At 36.2% G+C, this 17,170-nt stretch overlaps 3 protein-coding genes and 2 long non-coding RNA genes across 5 annotated transcripts; 3 read left to right on the top strand and 2 right to left on the bottom strand.

Annotated features, from left to right (window-relative positions):
* LOC135795290 (uncharacterized) lies at positions 1–7,336 on the bottom strand. The gene is made up of 3 exons (XR_010549058.1): positions 6,911–7,336; positions 1,908–2,060; positions 1–105 (listed from the first exon to the last, which is right to left on the bottom strand). It is a non-coding gene; the product is annotated as an uncharacterized lncRNA (long non-coding RNA).
* Positions 7,337–7,830: 494 nt separating this feature from the next.
* On the top strand, positions 7,831–9,495 carry LOC135795525 (uncharacterized). The gene is made up of 4 exons (XM_065307233.1): positions 7,831–8,623; positions 8,685–8,912; positions 8,978–9,099; positions 9,156–9,495. Exons 1-4 carry the CDS (start codon positions 8,296–8,298, stop codon positions 9,426–9,428), a joined length of 951 nt encoding a protein of 316 aa, XP_065163305.1. The 5' UTR covers positions 7,831–8,295; the 3' UTR covers positions 9,429–9,495.
* LOC135795526 (uncharacterized) lies at positions 8,861–9,247 on the bottom strand. Its single transcript, XR_010549085.1, has 2 exons — positions 9,122–9,247; positions 8,861–9,066 (listed from the first exon to the last, which is right to left on the bottom strand). It is a non-coding gene; the product is annotated as an uncharacterized lncRNA (long non-coding RNA).
* Positions 9,496–9,754: 259 nt separating the features above from the next.
* Positions 9,755–12,610, top strand: LOC135795524 (venom carboxylesterase-6-like). The gene is given in 7 exon segments (XM_065307232.1): positions 9,755–10,114; positions 10,615–11,295; positions 11,350–11,458; positions 11,461–11,514; positions 11,574–11,752; positions 11,810–12,099; positions 12,157–12,610. Coding segments are annotated over 7 exon segments (1,863 nt in total). The 5' UTR covers positions 9,755–9,796; the 3' UTR covers positions 12,389–12,610.
* Positions 12,611–12,723: 113 nt separating this feature from the next.
* LOC135795409 (facilitated trehalose transporter Tret1-like) lies at positions 12,724–14,935 on the top strand. The gene is made up of 4 exons (XM_065307089.1): positions 12,724–12,919; positions 13,125–13,336; positions 13,400–13,602; positions 13,667–14,935. Exons 1-4 carry the CDS (start codon positions 12,888–12,890, stop codon positions 14,933–14,935), a joined length of 1,716 nt encoding a protein of 571 aa, XP_065163161.1. The 5' UTR covers positions 12,724–12,887.
* Positions 14,936–17,170: the final 2,235 nt, after the last annotated feature.

Below are 17,170 nucleotides of genomic sequence, written 5' to 3' on the forward strand. Positions count from 1 at the left end.
GCTTCATTCGCCTCGTGTGTGCATTGTTCGTGTCTGCGTGTATGTTTGGTTGTCTGCTTTTACATTATTCACGTGCGGGTCAACTCAAACGCTACTTTACATAACCTTAAACACAAGAATAGAATCACAAGACGGCGACGAGTAAACTTGCGTTGGTTGGAAGATGTGTGTGTGTGTGGGGAAATATTATTAACCCCGACGATATTGTGTACTGTAACTTGGTGAGTATCACATAGATTTGATCATGTGCTGTATGAGACATGTGTGTGTTTTATGTCAGGATGTGAATAATGCTGTGGCGCCCGTCGTCCATCGTCCCTCCAGTCACGCATGGCGACGCATGTCTCGAGTGCTGACCTTCGATCGCACATTTCAGCATTTCACATTTGTTCAACGCATCATCGGATGGCACAAATACAGTATGCATCAAACATTAACATCCACATCAACATCAGGCAAGCATAAATTAAATCTGTACGAAGATTGAAATATAGAGCAATATATTTTTAGATTCTTCCATTCTCCATGAATTTAATGCTTTGAAAGCTTTGAAGACTGAATTTCGCAGAATATCCACGGGATTAAGAACGCTCGCTGTGAATGCGAACATCTTTTATCACTTTGCGTGTGTCAACGCACACATCGCCGCCGCCTAAGTAGTCTTCAATCATTGAATTATCGCAAATCGTTATTTATTAAGTCGTAAACGTCTTGTGCATCTCTGTGGTGAACCGCAGACTCAACGAAAACAAAAGCTAACCTCACTAACAACGCACGAAAACATAATATTATGTTTTGTGTTATTTTTAAGTCATGCACGTTGCATGTGTGAGTGTGTGTTGTATGCAAAACGTGATGGCCGCCGACGCCATGACACAATACACGTTTGTGTATGTAGGTACTCGTATGAAGAATGCAGTGTGCGAAAACGCAAAACGAAAAGGGAAAGAAAGTGGCACACTCCAGAGACACCGAGACGGCTCGAGACTGGCTTCGACCGAATCGAAATCAGCGATAAAACCGCTTTATATGCAAGTCGTGCTCGAGCAGAGTCATATAAAAGTCGAAAATATTAATTTTTGTAATTAGTTGCATGTTGAAATTGAACTTAAGTTGAAAATACATAAAGACATAAATTACGGAAAGGTGTCACGAGTCACGATGGATGCCGTAACAATAAAAACAATAAAAACGCGTACGTGGGCCGGTTACTAATCACAGTATTCGTTTCTTTCGGTGCGGTGCTGGGAGTTTAATGCTTCGAAACATTTAAATACATGCATATTGTAAAACGGAAACAAACGGAAACGCCAAACCCACGCACAATTTATTTATTTTAACATTTTATGTTTGGAAAATTAGTATTTTTACTTCAGGTTAAGTTAAATGTTAAAAATTTGTATAAATGTAATTTTTAGAGTTTAATGCGTAGAATTTAGTTATTTTGTATTAAAATGTTTGTTGATTTAAACAAATCACATAATACGCAATACAAGAGGGTTCATTATCGCTGTGCGATATGCGCGGCGCGCAGCCCGACAGGAAAGGCGCACAGATAGCACGTACGACACTTTAAAGTCAACCTGCAGGGGCCGGAGGTTTGTCGATGCCTCGAACGGAAGTCGACACCGTCGGCCGCCGATAAGCGCGCGATGTACGCCATAAAGGTGCGACGCTCGTGTCTGTTTCATATTTTATCTGCTTCTATAGCAGCAGACGTAAAGTTTACTTAGACTTACATTAAATACATTACGCCATTGAGTAACTGACATTTGTAAGGATCCACTATCGACACAATGTCAACATTACACACACATAAATACATTCAGTTGCATGAGAAAAATAAAAATTCCTACGCAAACACTTAATGAAATTTTTGCGCAAAAGGGGGATGATAAACAACTGACCTCGGTGAGGATGCTCAGTTCACCGAGCCATTCCTCGAGCAGTTGCCCCGGGTCGGCTTCCACTTCCGGCTCATCTCGAACACCGCCGCCGCCGCCACTGCCATTAAGCGCCCCATTCAGACCGGCCGTGTGCATCTCCATGCATTTATTCATCTGGAAAATAACAAAGATAAGACAAAGGATAATTAAAGATAATTAAAAACTCCGCCGAAAAATGTAATATAAAAATTAATGCGGTTGAATTTAATCCACAGAGAAAATCTTTAATATTTAAAAGTCACATGAAAAACGTTTCTAGAAAGAAAACTTTTTCATCTAAAAATAAAATTTTCTCATTTTCCATTTAGAAAAACCAATAAATCACCACAGCATTTCTCTTTTCTGATTCAGAGAGAATTTTAAAGCGTGAGAGCTATTTTTACAACCAAAAACAAAAACCACGCATGCCCACGCGCCTGACTAGAAGTATATTTATCCAATTTTATGAATGAATTTCGCGTTGCACAAGATACGAGCATAACACGACAGCTGCGTTGTGTGTGCGAATGAGAAATGAAAATGGGAATATTGTGGGTTGTAGCGGTTTGACACGCCGTGTGCGTATTTTGCGACCTACGATCAGCCATCGAAGCGTAGGCCACAGATCGGACTATATTTATAAATATAGTTATTTATTTACAAACAAGTATAAGGTGTACGCTTGAGGTGAACGGGAGAAAACCGCTGCTGGACACTTGTCGCATTCCGCAAGCGTTTTTTCTTGTCGCCGTCGATGTTGAGCGATAAATATTGTTATAACCGATCAAATGCGAAATCATATCAATTTTAAGTCATAACTGCATATTGTAAACACAGATATAACGCGTAAAACATGTGAGACATTATTATACAGGAAGAATTGAATATTTTTTGTGATTTTTTTGCTTTAAATTCGATTTAAACAAAAACTGTTTTTGTATTTTTATGAAATTTTGTATGGTTATCAGGTATAAAATTACCTTTAAAATGATATTTTGATCAATATTATAACTTTATAAACAATTAAGTTATAGCGATGTTAGTAAAAATTTAATTTTGCAACTCTCTGTATGTGGTATGTAGCGACTTCTGTTGCTTATTAGCAACATACCAATTTGTATAGGCATGTTAGCAAACAACATCAACTAAATAATCTGTTTTATTGTTGCTTTTATAGCGCTTCCACTTGCACGTCGCGCGTTTTATTGAAAATTTATTGAAAAATAATCACAGCGAACACAACACGCCGGTTATATGATTACATATCATTCGATATCATTCCGAAGGCGTTGAATTGTAAAATGTAAATCAAATCGTAAAAGTCGTTTGCGGTGGTGGCTGCGCACGCAAGGCGGCGCGAAGGCGCGTGATAATTAATTGAAATTGAAGCGCGTTTTGCGCAATTGACCCACATCGGCGTCCGACGACGCGCGCGCTCTGCGACACTACATTCAATATACACATCAATTACACATTAATTCAATGGATGCGCACACAATGATTCCGCTCGCGCAGGAAACGCTAAAAATCTAGCACACACACATTCGGTTTTATCGCGCTAATAAATTTCCATGACAAAATAAAAATCGAATCAAATTAAATTATATATGTACGAGTAAATAATAAAATTGCGAATTGCATGCAAAGTCTAAAAAACAACTCGCAGTAGCAGGAAAGATAAACACGCGCCGCGAAGTAATTAAGATAATGAGCTGCGATTAGTGTTTGATCTGCCCGCGCGGCGGCCCTCCGCATCGGTTTGATGAAAGCGCGCGCGCGAGTTATTAAATTCAATTAGATTCGAAAAACAATGCTGACATTGCTGACATGCCGACATTTCCTACATTAACAAACATACAACGTCAGTGCCTGAAGCAAAAAAACATAAAAATGTATGTTTCTCTTAGATTAATTAATGAAACACAACTAAATTTTGGCGATGGATAAATATTGATAAAAGGAACATTTCTATGCGAAAATAATGAAAATCCGACTTTGCACTCAAAAGTTATCAACAAAAAACTGATTTTTTAAAGAAAATTTATGCAACCAAATCTAAAAAATGTTAATTTCTCTTGAACTAATTAATGAAACAAAATTATTTTTTACCCAAAGATAAATATTGATAAAAGAAACATTTCTATGCAAAAATAAACAAAATCCGACATTGCACTAAAAAGTTATCAACAAAAAACTGAATATAAAGCAAATTTATGCAACCAAATGTACATTTGAGGTTATGTTATCTTCGTGCCATAACCACAATCAAATTTACGACATGAAAAATAAACCGCCGAGGGTAGGAATTCAATTAAAACCCATTTAATTCGTTTCGTCTATTTGGCATTTCTGTTATCATATCCGCAATGGGCAAACATAAAACGGCCGGATCGCGTGGTGATATAAAACGCCCCCGAATAAAACAAACACGCTGAAGTGAAGGACATTACACATTTCACATTCCACTTGTCCACCAGAAAGAACAAATATGAATTTTGATAAATGACCACCCCTCACATGTTGATCATGCAAATTACGTAAAAGGGGTAACCCCATGTTATCCTTTTCATTCGCAAGGGTAGAAAAATAAAGGGTGCTCAAGAGTTGGAAATATGATGAAATGACACTTTTGTGTGTTTTATATACTCGAAAGGGTTGCGAATTGATATGAAAGTATCAACTAGTTGCGCTCGGTGTAATAAAATTAAAATAATTTCTATATTGAAACATCCGGCGGGCATTTTTGCAATAGTAAATATTTAGATGAAGACGCTGGGGGAGTTTGAGTGGAGTATGTGAGAATTGGTGCTTCAGTTGAGGATAGGAAATTATCAATTTTCATAGCGTTTCGGTTTCGTTCGTTTGATTGGAGGCGAACCGCCTCGAGCGGGAAGAATTTAGAGCTTAGAACCGCAACGAGGAATAAACGATGATGATGATGATGATGAGTAAAACGGAAGGCAAATATTTAGATTCCTACTGGTATGTGGTATGTGTATATTTCGTACATCCTTTAGTTAACAACAATTATTTAAACAAAAAAAAGTATTCGGTGAATTTCTAACAGAAAAACATAAAATTTTATATTTTTATTGATTTCCATTTTACAATTTAATCAAATTATTACCGAACATGTTGTAAAATAGAAATAAATAATTAAATACTGAGTGTTTCCGTAAATTTTATAAAAAATAACATTTTTTTCTATTTTAATCTTTGTGTAAACAGTGGAATTTTAATTTATTAGACACCTCATTATTACCCAACATAAATTATACCTTCAAAAATTTCACGCGCGTTCGGAATGCTGTGCTTGAATGTCATTTTGGAATTTTTTAATTTCACTGTTATTTTTGTAGCATACGAGTACAGAGAGAATGAATGCGCCACACTGCACCACACCACACCACATGAACCTATTTTCGTCCTCGATGCGATCGAACTAAAACTCCTTCGCGCAGTTCCAGCAACGAGCGAAACACGCATCGCATCCGTAATGAGAAACAAGCCCAAATACGGACGTGGGACGCGCGGACGCGCGCCGGACGCCTTTTAGGTAACTTTCATTAGGCACACATCGAAATGTGTCTTGATCCGATCGTTCTTCATCTTCAACTTCAACTTCAACAATCGATGCATTTCGTATTTGGATGCGATGATATCGTATTTAATTTTTGATTTTTACTGCGCGGTGCGGTGTTTGATTTTGGACTTTTGACATCTTGTCATTGCTTCAATCTTTAGTTAGGAACATTCTTGCGTATTATGCATTGTGCGGTGAGTGTCTAATCTCATCTAGAGTTGATTAAAAGCAAGATAAATGGAGAATTTCTGCTTGAATAATAATTATTAATATAACAGTCGAAATTTCAGATAAGATAGACTACCACATTTGTTTAAAAATGATAAGATATAAGATATAATTATTATTTGCGGAATGTTGCGGTGGTTTTTCCTACAAAAACACAAAAAACATTTTTTCGTTTAATTTTTGTTGGTTTTTATTAAATTAACGTAATAACTGATAAATATTACTTATTTTCAAACAAAATTGTTGAAATTTGTGTTAAATTAATTAAATTTTTCTGAAAATTTCAAAATTTACGTTAATATCACAAAAATAAACGCAAAATTCAAATAAAACACAGAAAATCATTTTTTATATTTAATTTTTGTAATTTTTATTAAATTAACGTAATAACTGATAAAAATAACATATTTTCAAACAAAATAGTTGAAAATTCAATCTAATGGAAATGAATTTTTAATTTTTTCTTTGAAAATTCCAAAAATTCGTTAATAAACGCAAAAATTTCAAGCCTTTTGCACCATTTGTACCTTTCGTGATGATATCATCTTAACAGGGTCTCGGCACGCCTGAAAGCTAAGTGCATCGCGTTGTGTTTGTGCATTAAACAACAAAGAGCCCCGTGAGCTTCGGCGCTTTAGCTGAGCACACCTCTTGACGCGTGTGTACCAAACACACTCCACACAGCTTCCCGAGTTTTCGGTGTGTACACACACACATTTTTCCTCCTTGTTTGGTCTCGCGCACGGTTCAAACATCTAACTTTTAACAAGGCGCGATGCAAGAGATGCAAGGCGATAATCGAACAGGCGTTCGTATTCTTCGTGTTCTCGCAAAGAACCAGCGCGCGAAAGAGGAAAAGAGAAAACGCGGCGGTGCAACTGTGCGCGCCGGAGCGATTTCCGGATGGAAATTCGCCGGCGAACGCGTCGATTTCGGCACGTGCGTGACGCCCGCTGAAAAAGGCACGTTCTGAGATTACCACCCGCCGGCGGGCGGCTTGAACGCGCCCGGAAAATGCGAATTTTACCAAGTCGCGTGCGAACGTGACGGACGCAGATGCAACTCGCCCGGCGTGCCACACGAAGAGAATTGCTTTTGACCAGCCACATCCACCCACATACATACATATTATATATATGGAAATACACAAAAATATAAAAATAACAAAACTTACCATAATTTTTTAAATTCAAATCCAGAATTTTTCCAAAATTTTTATTTTTACTCCGCGCTGGTAGTGATCTGCTTCTCTGCGGTCATCATCACTTGCATCACTTCTGTTTACTTATTGCACGCTTTATTTAATTCTACTGATCCGCTTCCAATAGATTATGTCCGGATAAATAAAAATCTACCAGAGATAAATGCAGCGCCAGCGGCTGTAATCTAGCAGGAAAAATTTTGAATTGAATAACCTCGGGTGGCTACACTGATAAAACAACAACAGCGGGAGCTAATGTAATGTAATAACGCACTACTGTGGCTACGTAAAAATAAACGTAATGATTACTACGAAGGAAAAACTACGAGAGCGGAGCGCACTCGACCGACGACCGCGCTATCGGCACGTTCGTTGCGAACTGACAGGACGGAGAATCAGAGAGAGCTCGAGTCGGAGTAAATGCTCCGACTATACTGTGGGCGACATGCGCTGCTATTGGTAGCTGTGAGTGGAAAGGTTAGTTTTGTAATAAGTAGGGGATAGCGGTCTGAAATGTAGGATATTGTGTTTTTTGTTAGTTTTTTGAGGATTACACAAATACTATTAGAGATTGAGTTATGATTCTTTTATAGTATCAATTTATATTAAATTCTGCGTCGATTGAAGTTATTTTGATATAAATTAATTAAATATTCTCTTAGTTATAGCGGTTTTAAAATTAGGTTATAAAAATAATTAATCAGTTTTATTTTTGGCTGTAATTACGTAAATATTAATATTTTAAAATATTTCTTTTAATAATTAGATGTAGAATTTAATGCAGATTCATAATTTGAAAAGAGATTACAAATATCTGTTTTACTTTCCGAGTTATTAATTCAAATCTATCAAAAATCATATTTATACCTATTTTAGACCGCTATTCGTAACTTATACAAAAACATACTCTCCAACTTGGGTGTATTACGTGTTGCCGGCGTTGCGCACTCGCCGATCGAACGCGCATCCTGCGCATGATGCGCCGCACAAGCAGGACGATAGAACACAGGACCAAGGAAGGAAGGAAGTATGCGTTATGCGGCTGTATACGCCCGATGCACTTTACTGCAGCCCTGAAGAATGTGGAAAATAATTTATACCTCTCGCATGTAAAAAGCACACGCGCAAGGCTGAGAAAACTGCAGGAAGCGGGCAGGACGTGGCAGGAAATAAGAAAAGCGCGCGTATATCAAGTTTATTATTAATAGTTGGCTGCACTTTTAGGTTATTTTGTCGTCTTGAAGAGGTTGTCACATGTTTATGACGTGCTGAACACTCGCAAGTCATTTTTTATTTATTTCTTGTCAGTTGCAATCATTTCTCTTGCGAAAAATTTATAAATTCATTTATTATTAAACATGAGTCGCAGATATCGACTGGAACAGAAGTACCTGCAGCAGTTAAGGGCTGAGGCCGAGGAGGAAGAGGATAAAGTCAGGCAGAATCAGCATAGTTCCACTGCGCCTGTGCTGTGGGCCACGTTGAATACCGGATTTTCGATTCATGATGTCGTTGATGCTGACCATCAGGATATATTGGAAATGTTACAGGAGCATTATATTCCACATGATGTCCTGTGTCGGAATACGGAATTAATTGATGATCCTGTGTCGTTGAAAAGTATGCTTGATCATATTTTGTATACTTTAAAGGATACGACGTCCATTAAAATTGTCAAAAATGAAGGTAAACTTTAAAAAACAATTTTTTTACGAAAAAAATATAAAAAATTAATTTAAATTGATAGAAAATGGTTCAGAAACACTAGTTGGAGTGTTACTACTGCGTGTATCGAGAAAAGCAGACTTTGATCGTGTTTTTAGCAGGACGATATTACAAGATGGCGATGCACGGAAGAAATGCATAGCGATTCAAACAGCGTTGAGTCGAAAACTTAATATTTACGAAACGTACAACTGTGAATCTTTTCTGAGGTATTATATTCTTTGTATTAAGAAAGAGTTCAGAAATAATGGTAATTATAACCTTATACTACACATAACCTAAAAATAATAATAAGTTAATTTAATTTATTTTTAGGTTTAGGTTATCAATTAATGCGAGTTGGTTTGGATGTAGCAAGATCTTTGAATATTCACGTCGCTAGTGGTATTTTCAGCAGTTTTAACCTACAAAGAAACGCTAAAAAGCTAGGATTCAAAGTATGTATATTGGGTTGCATACATTACAGTTGTTTGTTTAATTGTTTAAATTCTAGTTAATCCAAGAAGTCAGTTATACAAGTTGGAGAGACAAGTCCAACAACGAATTGATTTTCAGTGATCCAGGATCAGGAAATTACACTTGCGCGTTTATGATTTGCGATATTCCAGCCGAAACCATTTTAGATCCGCAAGTTGTGCATCGTTTGTCACCATATGAGAAACGAGTAGTGCCTCAGCCTAGAACAAGAGCAGAAAAACGCGCACATCTCTATAAACATATCCCGAAGACCAGAAATATACGATTCTGCGGTTCACCTCCTGATTAAATTAATAAATCATTGATATGTACAAAATAACCTCATGGAAAATTAAAATTTACATATTTAACTACTATTGAAATATACTATTGACTTGGCGTCAAGCGTCAGACAGCATATTACAAGGTCACCTTTCACTTTTCCGCACGTTTTGCAAATGGAAGACTGACATGTTTACTTAGATTTAATCTTTTTAGCTTTTATCTCATTCAGATTTCTAATTGATTCTACGAGTAGTTGTGTGCACCTGAACGAGTTTTCTATTCATGTCGCCCACTTCTCTACGTCTGTCTGCATAAAATGGATGCGACGACGGCGAATCGTCGGCCGGTTGTTGCTTCCAACTTATATCCACACGCTGTGTATAGTAGTACTGGATGCGGATTAGAAACAGCGCTGGAGAGGTATTTAATCGAAAACCGGCAGCGTATACCGGTCATTTCGGCAGCGCGATGAAATCGAAACGTTGCGCGTCGTTGCGTCTCGCCGCGTGCGCCTTACTGGTGGCGACTTTGTTCGGCAATTGCGATGTAATCCGCGGGGAAGAAGTCGAAATTGAGAATGAGGATTTACTGGTGCAGAGTAAAGATGGTACTCTACGTGGTACACACATGCAGACGAAAAAGGGGAGACTTGTGGATGCGTTTGTTGGGGTGCCATTTGCTGAACCACCTGTAGGAGAATTAAGATTTAAGGTAAAAAATTAAAAATAATTTTTCTTTGCTTTTTTTTATTTCAAGTAAAAATCGATATTTTGGTTAAGGAACATGAAATATATACTGTGGAACATCTTCCGATGAATACAGACGTGACAAAAACTGGTTTCTGATCGTGTTTCATACGTTATTTGAATCTAGAATAAATGTTTCAAAAATAGAACTACAAATCATTAAATTTTAGCAATAACTGTACATTTAAAAGCTTTTTTTCTTAACTTTCACGCATAATACAACAGATTTTTTATTTTATTTATTATTTTATTATCTTTAACATGTAAATAGGTCAACTTTACGCTTGTTAGTCGCCATTGGACACATGCAAATCAATTAAACGATAAAATAAATCATTACCACAATTACCCAACGTATACAACGCCAACCAAGTAGAAAAACAAGTGATAAATACATTTTACAAGGCTATTAACACATTAACCGTCAAGTCAACGGCTTCTTATGATATTTTTTTATGATTCCAGGCACCAGTTCCATATCATAAGTGGGAAGGTGTCCTCGACGCAACCCAACCACACGGAGTATGTCCCCAACGTAATATTTACACCCGTAGTGATATCCTTGAAGGATCAGAGGATTGTCTCTTCTTAAATGTGTATCGTCCTTCAAAACCTAGCACAAATGGACCTCTGCCTGTTATGTTTTTCATTCATGGCGGTGGATGGTTGGCATGCGCAGGAAATACTTATTATTACGGCCCTGAAGTTCTTTTGGACCGGGATGTTGTCCTAGTCATTCCTAATTATCGTCTTGGAGCTTTGGGTTTCCTCAGTACAGGAGACCTAGTGGTTCCTGGTAACAACGGGTTGAAAGATCAAGCTTTGGCTTTGAAATGGACGAAAGATAATGCTGAAGCGTTTGGAGGTGATCCAGAGTCGATTACTATCTTTGGGGAGAGTGCAGGTGGCGCTAGTGTGCATCTACATATGATGTCTCCATTGACCAAAGGACTTTTCAATCGGGGGATATCTCAAAGTGGGACTGGGTTGTGTCTATGGGCTTGTGGACATATGGACCATGGATGGGAACATGCGCAGAAACTCGGGAAGTTGTTGAATTGTCCTGTGGAGAATTCTGAGGTTTTGGTTGAGTGTTTAAGAGGGAAAGATGCTTTGGAGATTGCTTCCATGGATGAAGATTTTATGGTAATGATTTTTTTTTAAATTTTGAATAATTTGTTGATTAATGAATAATTTTAGTTATGGGATAAAGACCCAATGATTCCGTTTAGACCCGCAGTGGAACCATTACACGCCGGAGCTTTTCTTACAGGATTCCCAGCTGATTTGATTAAAGAAAAAGGATTCACAATGTTCCTTGGATGAATGGTATTAATAAAGATGATGGCGCACTGAGAGTTTCAGGTTAGGTTGCTTTAAACATAAAATTTAAGAAAATAACATTTTTTCTTTTGTTCTTTCAGCTTTGTTTGGAATTCCGGGATTAATTGAAGAACTCAATGAAAACTTTGATTATAACCTTGCTGTTTCCCTACAATACCACCAATTAGCTGATAATCCTTCCAAAGTATCGCAGGATATCAAAAAGTTTTATTTGAAGGGTGAAAATGCTTCCACTTCTACCAAACAGGAAGTTATTAATGTATTTTACTTAAAATTTTGTTTTATTTGTGTTTTATTGATGTTTTCTGTGTTTTAGATTTATACTGATGGTTGGTTCCATCATGGAGTTGACCTTGCGACATATCTCCACAAAAAACACCTTCCGGACATCCCTGTATACTATTACCTCTTTGCCCATCGTGGTGTTGGAAGTTTTTCGGAGATTTTCGGCGACAAAATCAACGATTACGGTGTTTGTCACGCTGATGAGTTACAATATCTTTTCCCTGTCGGCGACGGCCTCTTCCCGGATAAAATCAAAGATGAGAAAGATTTGCGTGTCACTGACTTAATGACAGCTTTGTGGACAAATTTTGCACGATACGGGTACTCCCCCAACTAATTTGAACAAATTTTCAGTTAATACCAATGTTGATTTTTCAGCAATCCTACGCCGGATGCTGATGCAGAGACTCCGGTTAAATGGGAAGCGGTCCGTGATGCCGGCGCGATGAATTATTTCCACATTGGGGGCGATTCGCCGCGGGAGATGCGTAACGAAGACGGATTGTTCATCGAGCGCGCCGAATTTTGGAGGGAGTTGCCCATTAGACCAGAGGGCTACGAGCAGCGATTGCTTGCACGTAGTAATGCACATCGCAAGGAAGAATTGTAGTAGGATTGGTACAGTGCGAGGCTTGCGAGTGCAATTCCATCAATTTTGTTTTCGACGAACGATGTACGACAACGACGACGACGACGGATGTTATTGCGTTATGCTGGCGGGGCGTTCATGGTCCATTGCACACTTCATTGCGATTGCAGTTTATTTGATTGATTTTTGTTTGTTTTTCGTGCATTTTTGGCTGTACATCAAATAAATCCATCTATATTTTTATATTTTCTTTAATTTCATAAAGTTTTACAGTGATTTATTGAAAATGTTTAAAAATTCATAGAAATTATGAAAGAAAATGGCTGAAATTGCTTTAAATTATTGTTTTGTTGACAGATGGCGCTGTTTAATCAAAATTTGTGTTTTTTGCTTAAATTTCTTCAAATTGTTTACTTAAAACACGTTTTCAGTCAATATCCGTGAATGTTTCCACTAAAATCTTGAAACAAACTGTTTAACCTTATTTTATCACCGTTTTAATAACAAATATTGTTTAAAAATGCATCAGAATAATGCACTTAGCTCAAGTCTGTAAGTAATTGTTATTTTTCTTAAAATTTTATCTTTTTATTTTAATTATTATTGTAAATATAAACACAAATATTAACCACAAATATTTTGATCATAAAACATCGTTAAAACTGTTCAAAATTACTCATTATTCTTTTTACTTTTAACTTTTAATAACATATTCTTAAATTATATTAAATTTTATTAAAATGAAACCTTATTTAAGCAGAAATCCACGAAATAAAAACCTAATCTGCAACGTGTTGAGCACAACAACAAAATGTCGCAAGAATTTACCGCAAATTTTGGCAGTTTGCGTCAAGAACGTGATGCTAATCGGATTTGGAATGACATTAGGTTTTCCAACGGTGTTAATCGGAGGGCTGGAAGACTCCAAAGTGGATTTTCAAATGACTCACGAACAGTTATCATGGATCGGTAAGAATAACAAAAGATTAACTCAACTTTACTGCAAATACTTAAAATAATTCATTATTTAAGGAGCCATTAACTTAATATTTGTACCTCTGGGTTGTCTGGTATCAGGACCGTACTGTGATAAATTCGGAAGAAAGAAAGCAATGCAAATGGCGAATATTCCATTAGCGTTAGTTTGGTTATTATTTCGATATTCCAGTTCACCATGGCATCTTTATCTTGCATTATCAGTGATTGGCATATTATTAGGCCTCATTGAAGCACCAGTAAGTAAATTCAATCAAAAATTTATTTTTAAAACATAAAATCGTTAAAATTTTAATTTTTTAGGTTGTAACTTATGTTTCTGAAGTAACAACACCCAACCTACGAGGAATCTTATTTTCTACAAGCACATTATTCACAATTTTAGGCACATTATGCTCATTTTTCTTGGGCAGCATCTACTATTGGCGCTCTGTCGCCCAAATCGCATTCCTCGTACCGCTTATATCAATAAACCTGCTTTTCCTCATCCCGGAATCCCCGCATTGGTTAATCAAAATGAATCGTTTCGATGACGCTCAGAAATCGCTAGCTTGGTTGCGAGGTTGGGTCACAAAGGAAGACATACATCAAGAGTATGCAACCCTGAATGCATTCATACATAACAATCCTACTTCTGAGTCCAAACCAACGAGTTGTTTCAACTACACATCACCCAGCTTCTTGAAACCTTACTTTTTGATAAGTGTAGTGTTTTTCCTGCGTCATTTTTCGGGTATAACCAATATTCAAACCTATGCGGTTGAAATCTTTCAACATCTTCATGCACCGATGGATAAATACAATGCTACCACCTTCATGGGAGTTTTTGAACTACTCGGATGTATTACTTGTGTTTGCCTGATCAGAAGATTGGGAAAACGCAAGTTGACCTTCTTTACAATGGGGTGCAGCATCATAGCCCTTAGTACTATACCTATTTATAGTTATGGATCACTAGGAAAAGACCGGAATTGGATCCCGATGAGTGGTTTATTTGCGTATTGCTTCTTTCAACATTGTTCTCTGCGTACTTTACCATGGATATTGATTGGTGAAGTTTACACACCACAGACTAGATCAATCGCTTCGGGAATATCCGCTGCTACAGGTTACTTCTTTGGATTTTTCGCAAACAAATTGTTTTATGGTTTAGTCAATGAGTTAACTCTTAATGGCGTGTTTATAATGTACATGTTAGTTTTGTTTTTCGGCGGGTGTGTGCTGTATGTGATTATGCCGGAAACAGAGGGTAAAAGTTTGGAGGAGATTTGTGAATATTTTGCGAATTCACGCAATGATAAAAATTCTGTAGATGGGGAAAGAATTGAGCGAAATAATAATAACAATAAAGAGATTAAAGAATACAAGGGAAGTCATAAAGATTTATATGCAACAAATAAGGAAACAGTTGATAGTGATAAGGATAATGATGATAATATTACATATAATAAAGTAAAAGCAAGGAGAACTGATTCCAGTGATGATTATATACAAAGTTTGAATCGTTTGGCTGCTAATGATTCAGGACCAAGTTATAAACGTTTCGAGAGTTTAAATTTAAACGATATTTAAACAACAGTATTGGAAATTATTGTATATTACTTGTAAATAATTAATAAACATTAAAACTATTAAATATCTTTATATTTTTGGTGTTAAAAGTACGAAAATTTGTTTTTTGTATAATTTTGTATTGATTCGTGTATTTTGGGTTGCCTATAGTTGATTTAATCTTAAAATAAATTTCCTAACAAATTTTAATGTTTTGTGACTAATATTTCTTTAAAATGAGTCAACTAACAAAAATTGCAGGTTGTAAATGAAACATTGCATTATCACGAATGTGTCGGCGCAAACAAAATAAATATTTCCACGTTAATGTCATCGTCAATTGGCATTGGCGTCTACCACGAGACGCTAATTACATTTAATCATTGCATTATTTACCTCGTCAAATATTTACCGGCGTTATTTCTTTGTTACCTTTTTGATGTTTTTATTCCACGCTTATTCATTTTCTAGAAAGTAGGTGGCAATAATATCACCATAAAAGTGTTGCTTGTTATAAATTTAATCTAAGGCTTCTGAAAATTCTGCGGATGTTTTATTGACGTGAATAAAATGAATATAGACAAAATGCATAACATTTGCATATTTACAAGGTCTTGTCTATGTTGGGATATATTAATAGGTATATTTTTAACACTTGCAACAAAATGCACTATTAATTTTTTATAGGCACATGTGGATGTGGATGTTCCGGGTACCAATCACGTTAATTTCGTTTCCATAATCGTGAGCTATTAACGCCTCACTTTTCCGCTTTACGTCGGCTGTAATTTTGTTTAATACGGTCGAAAGAAAATATTCCATAGGTTTATGTGTTGACCTTGGTATTTCCATGTTAACTACTTAAAATTTTAACAATAATTATGAGTTTTTAAAATTAAGAACAATAGTGTAATAATGTAATCGATAAGAATTTAGTATGCGCTCATGGGAAATTAAATTTTTGTCATTTTTTTTCGTTTTAAAAAATTTACGTTAGTTTAGATGCAAATAGAAACAAATTTAAAAATAGACAACTTTACCTCAATGTAACACGAGCAAAAGTGATAACTGATAAGGCAATACATATTTTACAATGTAAATAATGTTGGTATGTATTATTCCTTTAGTTTTTTTTTAATTTATTTTCTGCCTCATGTCAATCATTTGCAACTTATGTACGAAAACAACACAACAAGTTGCCTACATATTCGTTACATGAAGTTATGTTGAGGTTTTGTTGTACAAGAATGTGAATAAGTTAAATAATACTTTTTTATGCTTTTACTTGATGATTATGCTAATAAAATTACTTGGAAGACATGTAGAACTCAAATCAAAGCGAATAATTCACTTTTGCAGTCTGAAAATTAGAAGTAAGGAGAGTTGCCTACCAAAGGCCACCTGTGTATAAAAACAACACAACAAGTTGCCTACATTTTACATACAAGAAGTTATATTGTACAAGAATATTGTACAAATTATATAACTCCATAATAAATCAACTGGTCACAAAAAGAAATAAGTACTTATGACATTGAAAACGAATTTGGTGCGAATAAAAAATGAAATCCTCGACATACATTAACACATGAACAAGAACATGTCATTTTGTTACATATACGAGCACCAACGGCGGACGAATCAAATTATTATCCCGTGTGTCCGCCAAAGCGTGAATCTTCTCGTTTTCGGCCATTCCGCCGCAATTCCAACGCAATTACACTTCATTTTCAATGAGATAAAACTTAACTCAAGTTTAATGCGAATATAATCTCAATTAAACATCCCGGATTCAACAACACACATATAATCTGATTAATTAAATTACTATTCTTCTATTATTTCATAGTAAAACAGTAAAAAATAATTTTGCATTAGATTATCGAGTAATTTGTCATATTTTGTGTAATTGAATGCATAATACATGCCTGCAGACATATAAACTCATTATTAACATTTCTATTGTTGTAAGATTGTCGAAATTGTTTGTAAATTGTAGCGTACGCTTAAACGTGTCGATTATATTTCATCGCGTGCATTGTTAACAAATAATACCAGCCAGACACACATTCTACCTTAATTTCAAAGCTACTGAGTGTGTTTATAAAATAAAACATAAAACTCGGTGGGAAATCCACGGCGAAAATTCATATTCGCCTCACACAGGTTGAAACCACAAAGTTAAGGCGGCTTATATTCTCAAAATGGAAACTGACGATGATGGCGGTAGCGGTGGCGGTGCCGTCGCACATCCAC

Source organism: Atheta coriaria, unplaced genomic scaffold (genome assembly GCF_025399875.1).
Source record: "Atheta coriaria isolate IRGN ID8LTWV9N9 unplaced genomic scaffold, Caltech_Dcor_3.1 hic_scaffold_7_pilon, whole genome shotgun sequence".
NCBI lineage: Eukaryota > Metazoa > Arthropoda > Insecta > Coleoptera > Staphylinidae > Dalotia > Dalotia coriaria.

Bases quoted from the DNA above. Each gene is read 5' to 3' on its own strand.
- LOC135795525 (XM_065307233.1), top strand. From the start codon at position 8,296: ATGAGTCGCAGATATCGACTGGAACAGAAGTACCTGCAGCAGTTAAGG. The intron at 8,624-8,684 runs GTAAACTTTAAA...TTAAATTGATAG, and splicing joins TAAAATTGTCAAAAATGAAG to AAAATGGTTCAGAAACACTA. The intron at 8,913-8,977 runs GTAATTATAACC...ATTTATTTTTAG, and splicing joins GAAAGAGTTCAGAAATAATG to GTTTAGGTTATCAATTAATG.
- LOC135795409 (XM_065307089.1), top strand. From the start codon at position 12,888: ATGCATCAGAATAATGCACTTAGCTCAAGTCT. The intron at 12,920-13,124 runs GTAAGTAATTGT...ACCTTATTTAAG, and splicing joins AATGCACTTAGCTCAAGTCT to CAGAAATCCACGAAATAAAA. The intron at 13,603-13,666 runs GTAAGTAAATTC...TTAATTTTTTAG, and splicing joins TAGGCCTCATTGAAGCACCA to GTTGTAACTTATGTTTCTGA.